We start from the raw sequence: 15,314 nt of genomic DNA, 5'->3' as shown, positions 1-15,314 counted from the left end.
AGTAGTTCTTTTTCATTAATACCCTTTTCCCCATTTCACAAATTGCTAATTGCCTTTGTATGCCAGGAAGCAAAAAAAAATCAATGAAATCTCACACACGCATGCATCCCCTTATGAGATTTAATGTAGCTTGGACGTGTGCATGTGCATGCTGGAGACATGAAGCTGCACGCACAGTGCACTGGGAGTGGCAACCTCCACCTGATAGTGATGCAGCTGCAGATTATCTACAGTATTTGCTTTTTTCTAGCAAACATGTCATACTTCCAGCTGGAGTGAGAAAGAGAAGGAACCAATATTCAACTGTATGACAGAAACCATCAGGCACATTTCAGGGAAATCTGGCTAGGATTGGTTTTTGGCTGAGTTAGACGTCAACCATAAAAACTTGATCAAATCTTCTCTATAAAACCATCAGAGGGTTTATTGTTTGGGTCTATCTCATGAGTCAAACAGGATTTTATTTGGATGTTGCAGAATCAAAGTTATTCCTTAACTCCCAGCAGTTGAAGCAGCTTTAATTTAAAAAGAAAACCTGGATTCTAGAAACCATTAGTTGCTGTATATCTTTTTTTTTTTGCTGAGTTTCATGGCTTTATGTATTTTTAATGTATAGGTGAACCATAAATAAATGTTTTATAATAAATACTTTTGGTAGCACTACACTTATGCATTGTTTGAAGATTATACAAACCATTTGTTTTCTTACCTCATTAGAATGAGTTCTGTTTTGATGTTTGGCACGATCAGATGCATTTGAAAATGCTTTATTACAACCTTCATGTTCACAAACATATGGTTTCTCTCCAGTATGAGATCTCAAGTGGGTTTTCAGGTTTTCTAGCCTGGAGTAGGCCTTCATACAGCCTTCAAACTGAGGGCAAAATGTACTATTACATTATTCTAAACATTTCTTTATAGAAGATGATGCGTGGAAAAAAAATAATACAATAAAATACTCCACATCAAAGACAACACAGCTTTCAGGTTCTAGCGATAGTAGCAATAGGTCCTAGATTTTATTCTTTTTTTTTTAAAGGAGCTTGCTATAACTTTAAAATAAAATAAAAGCCTAGCTAGTTTCATAGTTTAAGAAGGATGCTTTTACACAAAGAAATAAGAAATTGTTTTGATATGATAAGACACTGGCAAGATTTTAAACTTATAAATGTTTACCAAGTAATAGACAAAAAAAAAGACCTAGGATTTTATAATTACCATAGTTTTCAGAGTATAAGATGCACTGGAATATAAGACGCACCTTAGTTTTGGGGGAGGAAAATAGGGAAAAGAATCTGCTTACCAGTTATTCATCTGGCTAGCAATATGAGTCTGGTCAGTTTCAGTACATTATTTTATCCCCCAGTTAAGGGCTTAATTTTTTTTATTCTGAGAGTAACAATGAAAGAGCTTGCAAGCCAGTAAAAGCTGGGAACATTATTAGCACCTGGAAAGAAATTGTCTGAGCAAGTAGACCAATGGAAAAAAAAACCTGCAAAGACTTAGGGCTTTGCAGAGATTAACAGTGAAAGAGCTTGCAAGCGGGCAAGAGCTGGGAACATTGTTTGCACCTGATTAGGGCTGGAAAGAAACATTCAGAGCAAGTATAACAATGAAAACCCCCCTCAAAGACAGGGTTTGGAATACATTCTTCACAAATAGTAAAAACGAAAGAGCTTGGTATAACACCTGGTAAGGGCTGGAAAGAAATATCTGGAACAAGTAAAGCAATGAAAAAAACCTCCTACAAAAATAGGGTTTGGAATACATTCTTGGCAGAGTGTAACAATTAAAGAGCTTGCAAGCTGGTAAAAGCTGGGAATATTGTTAGCACCAGTTTATGACTGGAAAGAAACATTTGGAGCAAACAGAGAATGAAAAAAAAAATCAAAGACAGGGTTTGGAATGCATTCTTGGCAGAGATTAACAATGAAAGAGCCTGCAAGCCGGTAAGAGTTGGGAACATTGTTAGCACCTGGTTAGGACTAGAAAGAAACTTACTAAGAGCAAGTTAGAGTAATGAAAAAAAACTCTGCAATGACTTAGGGCTTGGAAAACATTCTTCGGAGAGAGAAACAATGAAAGAGCCTGCAAGGTAAGAGCTGGGAAGATCGTTAGCAGCTAGTTAGGGATTGGGGGGGGGAAGCTACATTCAGAAAATAAGACACATCTTAATTATCAGCCATTTTAGGGAGAAAAAGGTGCGTCTTATACACCAAAAATACAGTAATGTGTCTGACTACCCTACAAAAAGAGACAGCATGCATATACATTTGAATTTAATTCAGTCCAACGTAGTGATTTTTAAAAAGGACTAATCAAGCCTTCCCTAACCTGGTAGTCTTACAGGTGAAAACTCATCAAGTGGAAATTCTTATAACATTCAATATCATAAGATATGAGGACATTTATTAAACTACCTATTTAAAAACAACAACATACTGTACTTGTAGAAGATTATTTTTCAAACCTATTTATCCTAATAACTTGTTCAATGTTATGTAGAAAGGATATATATCTTGAAATCCAGTTACTTAAAACATCCTATTGCCTTAATACTTTTTTCATGAAATATCTGGCTGGCTGAAGATGGATTCTGTTATATTTTTGTAGGGCTGATTCAGGACAAATGACATTTGCAAAATATCATTTTATAGAAAAGATGCTCAATTTCTTTCAACTCTATTCCACCCCATCCCCCCCAAAATATTGAATAACAGATTTGGGACATATTTATATATTATTATGCATTATAATTATTCACCACTCAAAACCAACTCTCAATAAACCAAGACTAGGTATGCACACCCCTACTTCACATCCCTTACTTCCTCAACACCATCCACTGTTAATCTCAAATGTAAACTGATGAACTCAAGAAGCATCGTTAATAAAATACCTGAATTCCTTTTCTTACTACAATCTGCTACTAATGTGAGCAACTTCCCAACTTCAGCCTCTTATATTTCTTGGAGACTTAAATCTACCACATATAAACTGGACCCTAAATGAATGTTCAACTGAACCCATACATTCAACCCTTTTCAATGCCATTACTAGCCTAGGGCTATATCAACTAGTTATTGACAACACTAGACTTAACAATTGTCTTGACCTCATCTTCTGCAATAGTCTTCACTCCATTTATGGACTACAAATAAAATAACCCTTTACCCTTTAGCCGCCCCGAGTTTTTGGAGAAGGGCGGCATACAAATCTAATAAATTGAATTAAATTGAATTTAGCAACAGTGACCAATACATGATCGACTTTTATCTGAACATTCACCCTCACAGAAACCAACAATGAAAGGACTGCCAACTATAACTTCAAAAAGGCCAACTATAACCTCATTGAAGCCTACTTAACACTTCTTGACTGGCACACAATCTTCCCTGACTGCATCTCTGCTGAAGACTACTACAACGTATTTTTACTTGAAATACAAAGAGTCATCAAATTATACGTACCATTAATATTCACCAAAACTAAGAAAAACAAATTACCCACAAAAATAAGAAAGCTCCAATGCAAAAAAAGAATTCTTTGGCATAAAAATCAGGCCACGTTTCAAATTTTATAAGCCGCTACAAATATTTGTGTCACCAAATAAAGACCAAATGCACCAATTATCACATCACCCAAGAAGTAAACCTTCTTAGTACCAAGTCTACTTGTGCCTTCTATAACTTTGCTAACAATAACTCAAAGACTCTAGATCCACCCACTCAAACAACACAGACGATAATGGTGAATCAGTCAAAGCAAACCTATTCAATACCTTCTTCAGCTCAGTCTTCATGTCCAACATTTTCTAGCCGCACCTCAATGATCTTATCCAAATTGAGTTTTTAGAAAAGAACATTAGAAAGACATTACACAACCTAAAACCATCTTTATCTATTGAACCTGATGGACTATGTGCATACTTCCTAAAAAAGCTCTCCTCCACCTTGGTTGAACTCTGAACATAATTTTTAATAAATCTTTCAGTACTAGCTCCCTACCCACACTATGGTCACATGCAACAGTCATCCCCATTTTCAAAAAAGGAGATCCAAGCAACATTGAAAATTACCGACCTATCTCTTTGAGTGGTGTCACCTGCAAAGTCATGGAATCAATCATAAACCAAGCCATTACACTCCACCTTGAAACTAATAACCTTGTTTCCAACAAACAATTTGGTTTCAGAAAAAAATTATCCTGTAACTTTCAACTCTTACGTTACAAAAACATTTGGACCACTCAACTTGACCAGGGCAATTCAATTGATGCAATCTATATCAACTTTTGCAAAGACTTTGAATATGTTGTTCATAACAAACTCTTCTGAAACTCAAATCCTACGGCATCTCTGGACTACTACACGTTTGGTTAACAGCATTCCTATCTAATAGACAACAAGTGGTCAAAATAGGAAGTGCCACATCTCATCCTGCTCCTGTTAACAGTGGTGTCCTGCAAGGTAGTATCTTAGGACCAACACTTTTCATATTATACATAAATGATCTTTGTGATCATATCACTAACAACTCCATTCTCTTTGCCGACAATGTCAAACTATTCAACATCACCGACAACACTGCTACCCTTCAAAAAGACCTCGACCATGTATCTGAATGGTCCAAAACCAGGCAACTTCAAATCTCAATCATTAAATGATCTGTCTTACACATTGGAAAAAAGAATCCAAATACAGTGGTACCTCTACTAAAAAACGCCTCTACTTAAGAACTTTTCTAGATACAAACCGGGTGTTCAAGGGTTTTTTGCCTCTTCTTAAAAAACATTTTCTACTTAAGAACCTCATTGTCAAGGCTGTGAGTAAAGGTAATAACATTGATGTGGTGGTGCATCATGGCACAAATGATTTGTCCCAGAGAAACGTTAATGTAGTAAAAAGAGATTTCCAATGTCTAAGTGTGGAGCTGGGTAAAATAACTGATTCAGTGACTTTCTCAGAGGTGTTACCAGTTTGTGGCCAGGAGGATAAAACAACTTGTATCAGAGAGTTTAATGTGTGGTTAAGGCAGTGGTGTAAAGCTGAAGGTTTTCGCTATGTAAGTCATGATGTCAGTAGGTGGTCTAATAGGGAGTTGTTTAAGAGGGATAGTTTGCATCCATCATACAGAGGTACCCAGGTGCTCGGTGAGGAGTTCAGAACTTTTTTGGACAGGCATTTAAACTTGGTAAAGAGGACAGAGATGTAACTGATGTGGATGATTTCTGTCCCCGACCAGTGAGGATAAATCAGTTTCTGGAAGCTTATGAAAAGGGAGCTGCAAATAAAATAGATGTAGTTGTTGATGATAAGGGGCAAACTAATAATGAAAATCATGTTCTTCGGGTAATGTGCACGAATGCTCGAAGCTTGAGCAACAAGCTCTGTGAGTTAATGGCCCTAATATCTAGAGATAATTTGGATCTGGTTGCCTTAACTGAGACATGGTTTAAGGATTCTAATGAACGGGAAATATCCATACCAGGATATACACTGTATAGGAAGGACAGAATAGAGAGAAGGGGAGGTGGAGTAGCCATTTATGTTAAGGAAAGTCTAAAAACAACACTAATTCAAAATACATGTAAATATCTGGAGACTCTCTGGGTTTGCATGCAAAATAAAGAAGGTTCTGTCATTAGAATTGGGGTGATCTATAGGCCTCCAGGGCAATCTGAGGAATATGACAAGAACATGGTGGATGAAATTACCCAAATGGCAGTAAAGGGAGATATTGTAGTTATGGGTGATTTCAACATGCCTGATGTTGGCTGGAATATCCCCAGTGCCCTTACATGCAAAAGTAAGAATATAGTAGAGGCCTTTACAGGAGCAGCTCTGGCACAGCTGGTTAAGACACCGACTAGAGGGGAGAATATTCTAGATTTAGTTTTTACGAATGTGAATTGGGTTTCAGAGGTTAAGGTGGGAGAAAATTTAGGTTGCAGTGACCACCTATGTTTGTGGTTTAATGTAAAAACTGATTGTGAGCAATCCTATACTACAACCAAAGTATTGGATTTCAGGAAAACAAATTTTAATGCAATAGGGGAATATTTAAATAATGAATTAAAGGGGAGGGATAAAATGGCAGGAGCGAGCACCCAGTGGACTGTATTTAAAAAGGCCATCTTAAAAGCCACTGGCCTGTATGTCAGGTAAATAACTAAAGGTAAAAGGAAGAAGAAACCGCTATGGTTTAACAATGATGTAAGGGCTATAGTCAATGAAAAAAAGGCTGCCTATAGGAGGTATAAAGAGTCTGGAAGTATAGCTGATAGAGAGGTGTATAAAATGAGACAGAAGGAGGCGAAACAGATAATATATGCTGCTAAAGCCTCAAAAGAGGAAGAAACTGCCAAATCTGTAAAGAAGGGGGATAAAACCTTCTTCAGATATATTAGCGATAGGAAGAAGAAAAACTGCAGCATCACAAAGCTTAGTACCGGGAATAATACTTGCATTGATGGGAATAAGTAGATCGCTGACCATTTCAATAGCTACTTCTGTTCAGTTTTCTCAAAAGACACCTTACAATATAATACTATAGAGGGATATAGCATTGCTTCCAGCTGTACGGATTCAGCTCCAGTGATCTTAGATCTTAGACAATGTCTTAGAAGAACTTGAATGATTAAAGATAAATAAGGCAATGGGTCCAGATAGCATCCACCTCAGAGTTCTTAAAGAACTCAGATCTGTCATTGCTACCCACCTGACTGATTTGTTTAACCAATCCCTGTTAACAGGAGATGTTCCTGAGGATTGGAGAATGGCCAGTGTTGTGCCTATCCACAAGAAGGGCAGTAGAGAAGAAGCTGGTAACTACAGGCCAGTTAGCTTGACATCAGTTGTAGTTAAAATGATGGAGACTCTACTCAAAAAGAGGATAAATCAGCACCTAAAAAACAATAACTTATTGGACCCAAATCAGCATGGCTTTACTGAAGGCAAATCATGTCAGACTAATCTCATTGATTTCTTTGACTATGTCCCAAAGGTGTTGGATCAAGGTGGTGCCGTGGATATTGCCTACCTGGACTTCAGCAAAGCCTTTGATACAGTTCCACATAAAGAGCTGATTGATAAATTAGTGAAGATTGGACTTAATCCCTGGATAGTTCAATGGATTTGCAGCTGGCTGAAGCGTAGACTTCAGAAAGTTATTGTTAATGGTGAGTATTCTGAGCAGGGACAGGTTACAAGCGGTGTGCCACAAGGGTCTGTTCTGGATCCTATTCTTTTTAATATGTTTGTGAGTGACATAGGGGAAGGTTTGGTAGGGCAGGTTTGCCTATTTGCTGATGACTCTAAAGTGTGCAATACGGTTGATATTCCTGGAGGGGTCTGTAATATGGTAAATGATTTAGCTTTACTAGATAAATGGTCAAAGCAATGGAAACTGCAGTTTAATGTTTCCAAATGTAAAATAATGCACTTGAGGAAAAGGAATCCTCAATCTGAGTATTGTATTGGCAGTTCTGTGTTAGCAAATACTTCAAAAGAAAAGGATTTAGGGGTAGTGATTTCTGACAGTCTCAAAATGGGTGAACAGTGCAGTCAGGCGGTAGGGAAAGCAAGTAGGATGCTTGGCTGCATAGCTAGAGGTATAACAAGCAGGAAAAGGGAGGTTGTGATCCCCTTATATAGAGCGCTGGTGAGACCACATTTGGAATACTGTGTTCAGTTCTGGAGACCTCACCTACAAAAAGATATTGACAAAATTGAACGGGTCCAAAGATGGGCTACAAGAATGGTGGAAGGCCTTAAGAATAAAACATAACAGGAAAGACTTAATGAACTCAATCTGTATAGTCTGGAGGACAGAAGGCAAAGGGAGGATATGATCGAAACATTTAAATATGTTAAAGGGTTAAATAAGGTTCAGGAGGGAAGTGTTTTTAATAGGAAAGTGAACACAAGAACAAGGGGACACAATCTGAAGTTAGTTGGGGGAAAGATCAAAAGTACCGTGAGAAAATATTTTACTGAAAGTGTAGTAGATCCTTGAAACAAACTTCCAGCAGACGTGGTTGGTAAATCCACAGTAACTGAATTTAAACATGCCTGGGATAAACATATATCCATCCTAAGATAAAATACAGAAAAAAAGTATAAGGGCAGACTAGATGGATCATAAGGTCTTTTTCTGCCGTCAGTCTTCTATGTTTCTATGAACCCGAGCTGGGAAAAATTTCCTAGGAAATTTGAGAGCGGTACAAAGGCCTGGCCAGTTTCCTGCCATTCCCCCTTTAATCCTGGCCATCTCGGGCTTTTCTGGGCTGCCAGAGGAGCCTTTTGGTGGCGCTTAGGCCCGTCGGCGACTTACCGAGCCAGCGGTGTTTGCGGCGTGGGCAGGAGGAGGCCGCCATTGTGGGCAGAGCCTGTGGCCCCACGTCAGCACCGGGGGCCGCAGTGGTGTCATCTGGGTGCGCGCTGCACCGATTGGCTGAGGGGCGATGAGGGAGGCAGCCCTATATAAGGGGCTGCCTCGTGGTGCCATTCCTCTTCGCCCGGCATTTGGGTCAGCAGCAGCACCCGGAAGCAGCAGCAGACAGCGAAGGACAGGAATCCACCCACCCCACGGCTGAGGAAGAGGGTAGACGGCGCAATCCGGAGGATTCGGCATCGGCCTTCAGGCTTGTTCAGTGGGCGGGGATTAATGGCGTGGGTCAAGGCAATTAGGCTTTTTTTTCGGGTGGCTGCTGTAATGGCTCGGGGAAGCAAGGGGAGGGTGGAAACCCAGCTGATGGCAGCGGGGGAGGGGCGGATGCCGAACAGGGAACCCCCCCATCGAACCCCGCCGTACGGGGAGGAAGAGGGCCCCCAAGAAGGCTTGGCTAGAGTCCCCTGGGTCTAAGAAGGCAAGGAGGCCGGGGGGAGAAGGCGGCTCTAGGGCGGAAGGAGATCTCAGGGGACGGGCGGCAAGCAGCAGGGGGCCGGTGGCGATAGCGAGAGGCTGACGTCAGGGACGGGCTTCTTCGTAGACAGGGCCTTACCGATGGGTTGTTCGGTATCATGCTCTTTATTTGAGAAATTTAGTTCGTTTCTCGAATGGGCCCATGTGAGGGGCACAGGGAGTAGGTCAGTGGTGCACTATCTCGATGATTTCCTTTTTGCGGGGCCTGCGGGCACTGGTGAATGTAGGAGGGGGATGTCAGGATTCCTGGACTTGTGTACAGATCTAGGCGTGCCCCTTGCCCATGAGAAGACCGAGGGACCCGCCACCAGGCTTACCTTTTTAGACATTGAGGTTGATTCGGTGGCGCAAACGTGCAGGCTACCGGAGGACAAGTTGGCGAGGCTTAAGGAGGCAGTGGCGGGTGTTCGGGCAGCCAGGAGGGTGACCCTCAAGCAGGTTCAGGAGCTAGCTAGCCTGTTGAACTTTGCATGCCGCGTGATAGCGCCGGGGAGGGCGTTCATGTATAGACTTTATAGGGCTACGGTCGGCCTGAGCAAGCCGCACCACCAGATTCGCTTGACAGCTAGTGTTAGGAAGGACCTTGGGGTTTGGCAGCAATTCTTGGATACATACAATGGGGTATCGTTCTGGAGACAGGATATGCTATTGAAAGGAGACTTGCAGGTGAAGTCTGATGCGGCTGGGACGGCTGGTTTCAGCATCATATGGAAGAATAGTGTCGGGCTGACTGGCCACAGGAGTGGCGGGCAACAGCGGTTTGCAGGGATTTGACATTCCTAGAATTATTCCCGATCGTAGTGGCCATCAAACTTTGGTCCCCTAGTTTCGCAGGGAAGACGGTGCATTTTTGGTGTGATAACATGGTGGTTGTACACTTGGTCAACACACTTTCCTCAAAGAATGAGCAGGTGATGGGGCTGGTGCGCCATATGGTGGTGAGGTGCCTGGCTTGTAACATGCTCTTTTGAGCACACCATGTCCCGGGGATTAGGAACGGAGTGGCTGATGCACTATCAAGGGGGCAGTTGGCTAGGTTCCGGCTGCTTGCCCCACAGGCCGAGGAACACCCGGAGCCAGTCCCCCACCACCTGTGGCAGATTGGAGGGCTGACATAAGCAAGTCACTGGATATGTCCATAGCCGCGAGCACCAGGAGGTCCTACCAGCAGGCAGGTAGGGAATTTTGGGCTTTCCATCAACTCAGGGGATACAAACAGCATTGGCCGGCCCCGATGGAGCAGCTGCTCGAATTCTGCGCGCTTAGCAAGCATCGAGGGCTGGCAGCCCAGACAATCCGGGGCAAGCTGGCAGGCTTAGCTTTTATAGCTAAGTCAAAGGGTTTTCCTGATACCACGGGAGATTTCAGGGTTAGGAAAATGCTGGACGGTTGGATCAGGGAAAAGGGTCCAGTCCGGGGTGACAGTAGGCGCCCCCTCAAGTTAGCTCACCTAGTAGGGCTGCGTGACAGGTGGGACAGGCTGTGCCATTCAGATTACGAGGCAGCACTTTATCACGCGGCTGCAGTTACCTTGTTCTTTGGGGCTTTCCGCATCAGTGAGGTTCTGGCGGCATCCAGGTTAGATAGCTCCGGCCGTGGTCTGACGGCTAAGGATATTAGATTCGGGCGGGGTGCTGTGTATCTGTGGTTGAGACACTCCAAGACTGACCAGAAGGGATGGGGAGTTACAGTTAAGCTCTCACATACTAGCAACAGGAAGGTGTGCCCCGTGGGTGCAATTTCAGCATACTGGGCCCTCAGGGGCAGAGAGCAGGGCCCGCTTTTTTGTCATTCCTCCGGGGGGCCTCTCACCAGATACCAGTTTTGGGCAGTGATGACCAGGGCCTTGTCCCAGCTGGGCTTGGACCCTAGGCGGTATGGGACTCACTCCTTCAGGATTGGCGCAGCTTCCTTTTCAGCCGAGGAGGGCTTCAGCCCACAGGATATATGAGCCATGGACCGATGGAAATTAGCGGCCTTCCGGACATACATCCGCCCTTAGGTGAGTAGAGCGGGAAGGGGTGCAGCCTGCGCCTTTTCTTCTGATGCTGCTTTGTTTCCTCCCTTCCTTTAGATGACAAGCAGGGTACACATTGCAAGATATTGATCTGCGGCCACAGTATGGTGTACTGGGTGGAAAGGAGGGCCCAGGAGACGTCTCCCGGCACGCAGTTGGAGTTGGACCGGAACGTGAAAGTCCAATGGTTGGGCCGTAGAGGACTACGGTGGTTTGAATTGCTTTCCCTGTTATTTAACAGCGGGAAAGTGCAAGGAGTGCCGGGATGGTTGGTCTTACATGTGGGAGGGAACGACCTGGGAGCAATGACGGGTGTTGACTTGCTGTGGCAAATTTGGGATGGCTTACAGGTGATTTGGGAAATGTGGCCGGACACACGCGTGTTGTGGTCCAATATATTACCACGGAGGTGCTGGAGGCATGCCAAAGACCCGAAGGCTGTGGATGGGGCCAGGAAGAGAGTCAACAGAGCAGTGAAGAAGTGGGTGCTTCAGGCGGGGGGTGGAGTGATAGATCACCCTGATATTAGAGCATCCCAGTTAGCTTTATATAGGCGGGACGGGGTACATTTGACAGATGAGGGGAATGACATATTTATAGCAGACCTGCAGAGGTGCCTGCACAATTATGTGCAGGGGGGGGAGCAGGGGGAATAAATTTATAATTTCACCCCCTGCTGTGGCCGATAGGGGGCGGAAATGGGCATAAGCAGCAACTGTGTGATCTCCTTTGGGGCACCTCTAGTGAGGTGAGGGGCGATTTCCTTCTCGGATTACAGGGCTCGACCGGCTTGGGTGCGGGGAGGGGGTCGCTCCTGGGGCTCGCTGGCTGGGGCTTACCAGAGACCAGGGGCGAGCCATCCCACACGCCATGGGGGCGTGGCATGGGGCAGGGGGCAGGTGGAAGTTTACCAATCCCCTACGCCCAGGCAAGGAGCTTTCGCCCGAGAGTTGCTCAGATGAGGTTGTTGAAAGTTAAGTCCGCCCCCATTTGATTTATGCATCCCTGCAGGTCACGTGGTTTAATTGGTTAAGTAGTTAATTTAGATTTGGTTTAATAAAGTGACCCCATTATACCCAACCATCTTTGTCCGACTGTTACTCCGCCTGCGCCGCAAAGGAGGCTTTGACAATCTAGAGCAAATGAAGCAGTTTCCTTTCTCTGGGCAACGCTCCCTTCGCTCTGGGCAGCCGAGGAGTCATCACTGCAAAGAAAAGGCACCCGATACAAAGCGAGCAAGTGAGAGGAGAGGGGATAATCCCCTTCAGCATGGGAAGGAAGAGGTAGCAGGTAGCAGCAGCAGCAAGTGTATGGGAGGCAGTGTATGGGAGGCAGTCTCGCACCAGGTGTATTGGAGGCGCGTGTTCCTCCTCGTTGCTTTCAGAGTCCCTCTTTTTTTTTAAGCCTTAAAGTTTTTGATTTTTTTTATTCCCCTCCCCTCCCCTTCTTCCTTCAGCAGCGACTCTACTCCTCTTCTTCCTCCTCCTCCCCCCACCCAAATTTTGAGCTTTTATTTCTTTCCTAATGAGTTTGCACACATTAATTTCTTTTACATTGATTCCTATGGGAAAAATTGCTTTTCTTAAGAACGTTTCTACTTAAGAACCTGGCCACGGAACGAATTAAGTTCTTATGTAGAGGTACCACTGTACTAAATATAAACTTGGAGAAATTGAACATATTGATGACCCTCACTCTGTCAAAGAGCTTGGAGTACTAATATCCCATGAGCTAAGTCCTAGAGCTCACAGCAAAAATATTGCCAAAAAGGCTTTAAGAGTTGTTAACCTAATTCTTCGCAGCTTCTTCTCTGGTAATATTGATCTACTAACAAGAGCTTACAAAACATTTGTCAGGCTTATCCTAGAATAGAAGCTCACCTGTATGGAACCCACATTGCTTAACTAATATCAATACAATTGAGAGAGTCCAGAAATACTTCACAAAAAGAGTCCTTCTCTTCCCACAAAAATTGAGAGGCTGGGCGCTTTTGGCGCCGGGCCGACATTTGCATCGGTGCCGATAACATGGCACCAACTTCCTGGTTCAATGGGAGGTCTTGTGCAGCAGCCCTGCGCAGTCACGAGATTCGGGAAGCAAGCTGGGCAGGGTGAGCAGCCTTTTAATGGCCGGCAACTACCCAGCTCTTCCATTTTTCCTGCTTGATTACAAGGACAGCAGACAAGTAAAGACTGAGAAGAAGCAGTGGGATCGGAGCTGCAGGCAACGACACGTGGCTGAGGAGCTTCTTTTCCTTTTACAGCTGAGTTTCGGTGTTTTTTGGGAGCCAGCTTTAACTATTTTTAGCTTGTTGCTCCTGTAGCTATTTCTAAGTTACGCCTAAGTTAAGTTTAATTCCACTTTTTGGAGGGGTTTTTTTTGGTGGGTTGATTGATTGCACCCACATTTAACAAGTGTGAGTGGAGGTTGGCCTGCTGATCTATATTTAGCTGGAAGCTTTTTCTTTGGTGACATACCCATGCTCAGAATAAAACATTTGCTAGTAGTATTGCATTGGTCATCTATACATAAAGTGTAGTGCTAAAATTAGAGTTTAATTGCCTTGTTTGTAGATTTATTCTTCTGATTTTTACTGATTATTTTCACATTCATTACGTGAATCTTGGCCTGCTGAGTCATACTCAGTGCAAAGATTTTGTTTAAACACATGCACAGGGCAGAATACTAATTTCTGTTATTGTGATAAGGTAAATATGGCCCCAAGGAACAACAAATGCAAGAATGTCCAACATGAGGCCCCCTTCTTGCTCCAATATCTGATGCAGCCTCTCTGTCGTGGTGATATTCCCACACCATATTAGGTTTTCATTCACATCAGACAGTGAAATAAAAAATATGGAGGGGTGATTATGTGGACGTATTCTCTCTTTTAAACAGAGAAATACCTAAGAAAGAAAAGGATGAGGAGGGTGGTACTGAAAAGCAAAAGAAAATAAAGATAGATAGGAGCCTGAGCTCTTGGTTATACGGTTTCAAGACACATTTTTACGTCAGGATGGAAAAAGACATCAGCCAGGCAAAAGCCATGATGAAGTACATGGATACTATAGTAAAAACCCATTATGAATATGACGGCCCCGCCTGGTTACAGTATGACAAAATGTTTAGGATGTGGACTGCAATTGACAAAAAGTTGTCCTGGGATGTAGTGGTGAATGACATTTGGATGCATGTAACTCATTCCTGCCCCTCTCCCAAAGGAGAGTGCATGGAAAGTGGCCATTTGATACTGGCAAAAAACAACACGCCAGCCAATGTTCCCTCTAGCCTGCATGCGTGCGGGGGTGCGCAGGCCAAAACCAAGCATTTTCAAATGCTGTGCGGTGGAGCCGGCACCATTTCTCACCACCTGGCATGGCCGGCAGCTGATCTGCCCCTCCCACCCCTGCCGATATTCTTCCCGGTGCCGGGAAGAAACAGAAAGAAAAAAACCCTCCAGGAAACAGGAGGCAGCGGAAAAAGCGGCAGTCGTGTCATGCCCATTGCTCGGTGCTGCTACCACTGGAGGTCTCACCTCGCGAGAAGGAAGAAAAGCCCAAGAGCCATGGCGTGCGTGCATGCGAGGAGAGGCAGGCTAGCAAAACATAATTATGAAAGGTTGACGCTGACTTTTCGGGGGTGGGTGAGGGGTGCAAATCAGACCTGGTTAGGGTGCAAATCACCAAAGATAGCTGCGCTGAATGGAGGGGAGGGAGAGAGAGAGAGATCGCCCTGCCCATCCGCAAATCACAGCTCCCTCAATGATGGCCCCTGTTGTATAAAGGTTTTTTGTTTCTTTTAAGAAGAATGTATAAGAAGGAGGATAGGCATGACGGCCTATCTGGATTTATAAGAGGATAATGAGATGGAAGAATTTAGAGAAATAAAACAAGCAGCAATAGAAAGCGCTCAGGCGGTAATAGTTTTGGATTGGAAGGATGCAACAAAATGGACAATGCAAAATTGGTATAGGTACATGGTGGACCATATTCAATTTGAAATTATTGTTAAAAGGATAAATTTGGATAATGAAACTGAATTGAGACAACTGATGGGACGGTGGGACAAGGTAAAACGATATATGATGAGTAGAATCCGAGACCAAGCTACAAGAAATAAATTGGAATCACTCTATAATATGTAAATAGATATATTGCTCTTGGGTCAAAGTGGATTATATAAGAAACACCCCCGATTGGTGGTGGGGTTTGTGTGTGTGTCGGGGTGGTGGGCACATTTCACTATGCACTGTTTTATGTTGTGTGTATATTAAACTTGTTAAAAATTAATTAAAAAATATTTTTCAAAAAAATTATTTATTTATTTACGTGTTTATTTATTTGTTTATTTATTTATACTTCTATGCCACCCAG

The 15,314-nt window shown here is 43.5% G+C and overlaps 1 protein-coding gene across 1 annotated transcript in view; it reads right to left on the bottom strand.

Annotated features, from left to right (window-relative positions):
* GLI3 (GLI family zinc finger 3) overlaps positions 1 to 15,314 on the bottom strand; it is a 407,618-nt gene that overhangs the window by 19,867 nt on the left and 372,437 nt on the right. Inside the window, exon 13 of the mRNA XM_070728251.1 lies at positions 710 to 874. Coding sequence (XP_070584352.1) covers positions 710 to 874 — 165 coding nt within the window. The remainder of the gene's footprint in view (positions 1 to 709; positions 875 to 15,314) is intronic.

Source organism: Erythrolamprus reginae, chromosome Z (genome assembly GCF_031021105.1).
Source record: "Erythrolamprus reginae isolate rEryReg1 chromosome Z, rEryReg1.hap1, whole genome shotgun sequence".
NCBI classification, from domain to species: domain Eukaryota; kingdom Metazoa; phylum Chordata; class Lepidosauria; order Squamata; family Dipsadidae; genus Erythrolamprus; species Erythrolamprus reginae.
The sequence above is the reverse complement of the archived record's forward strand: the minus strand, read 5'-3'. Positions and strand labels throughout refer to the sequence as shown.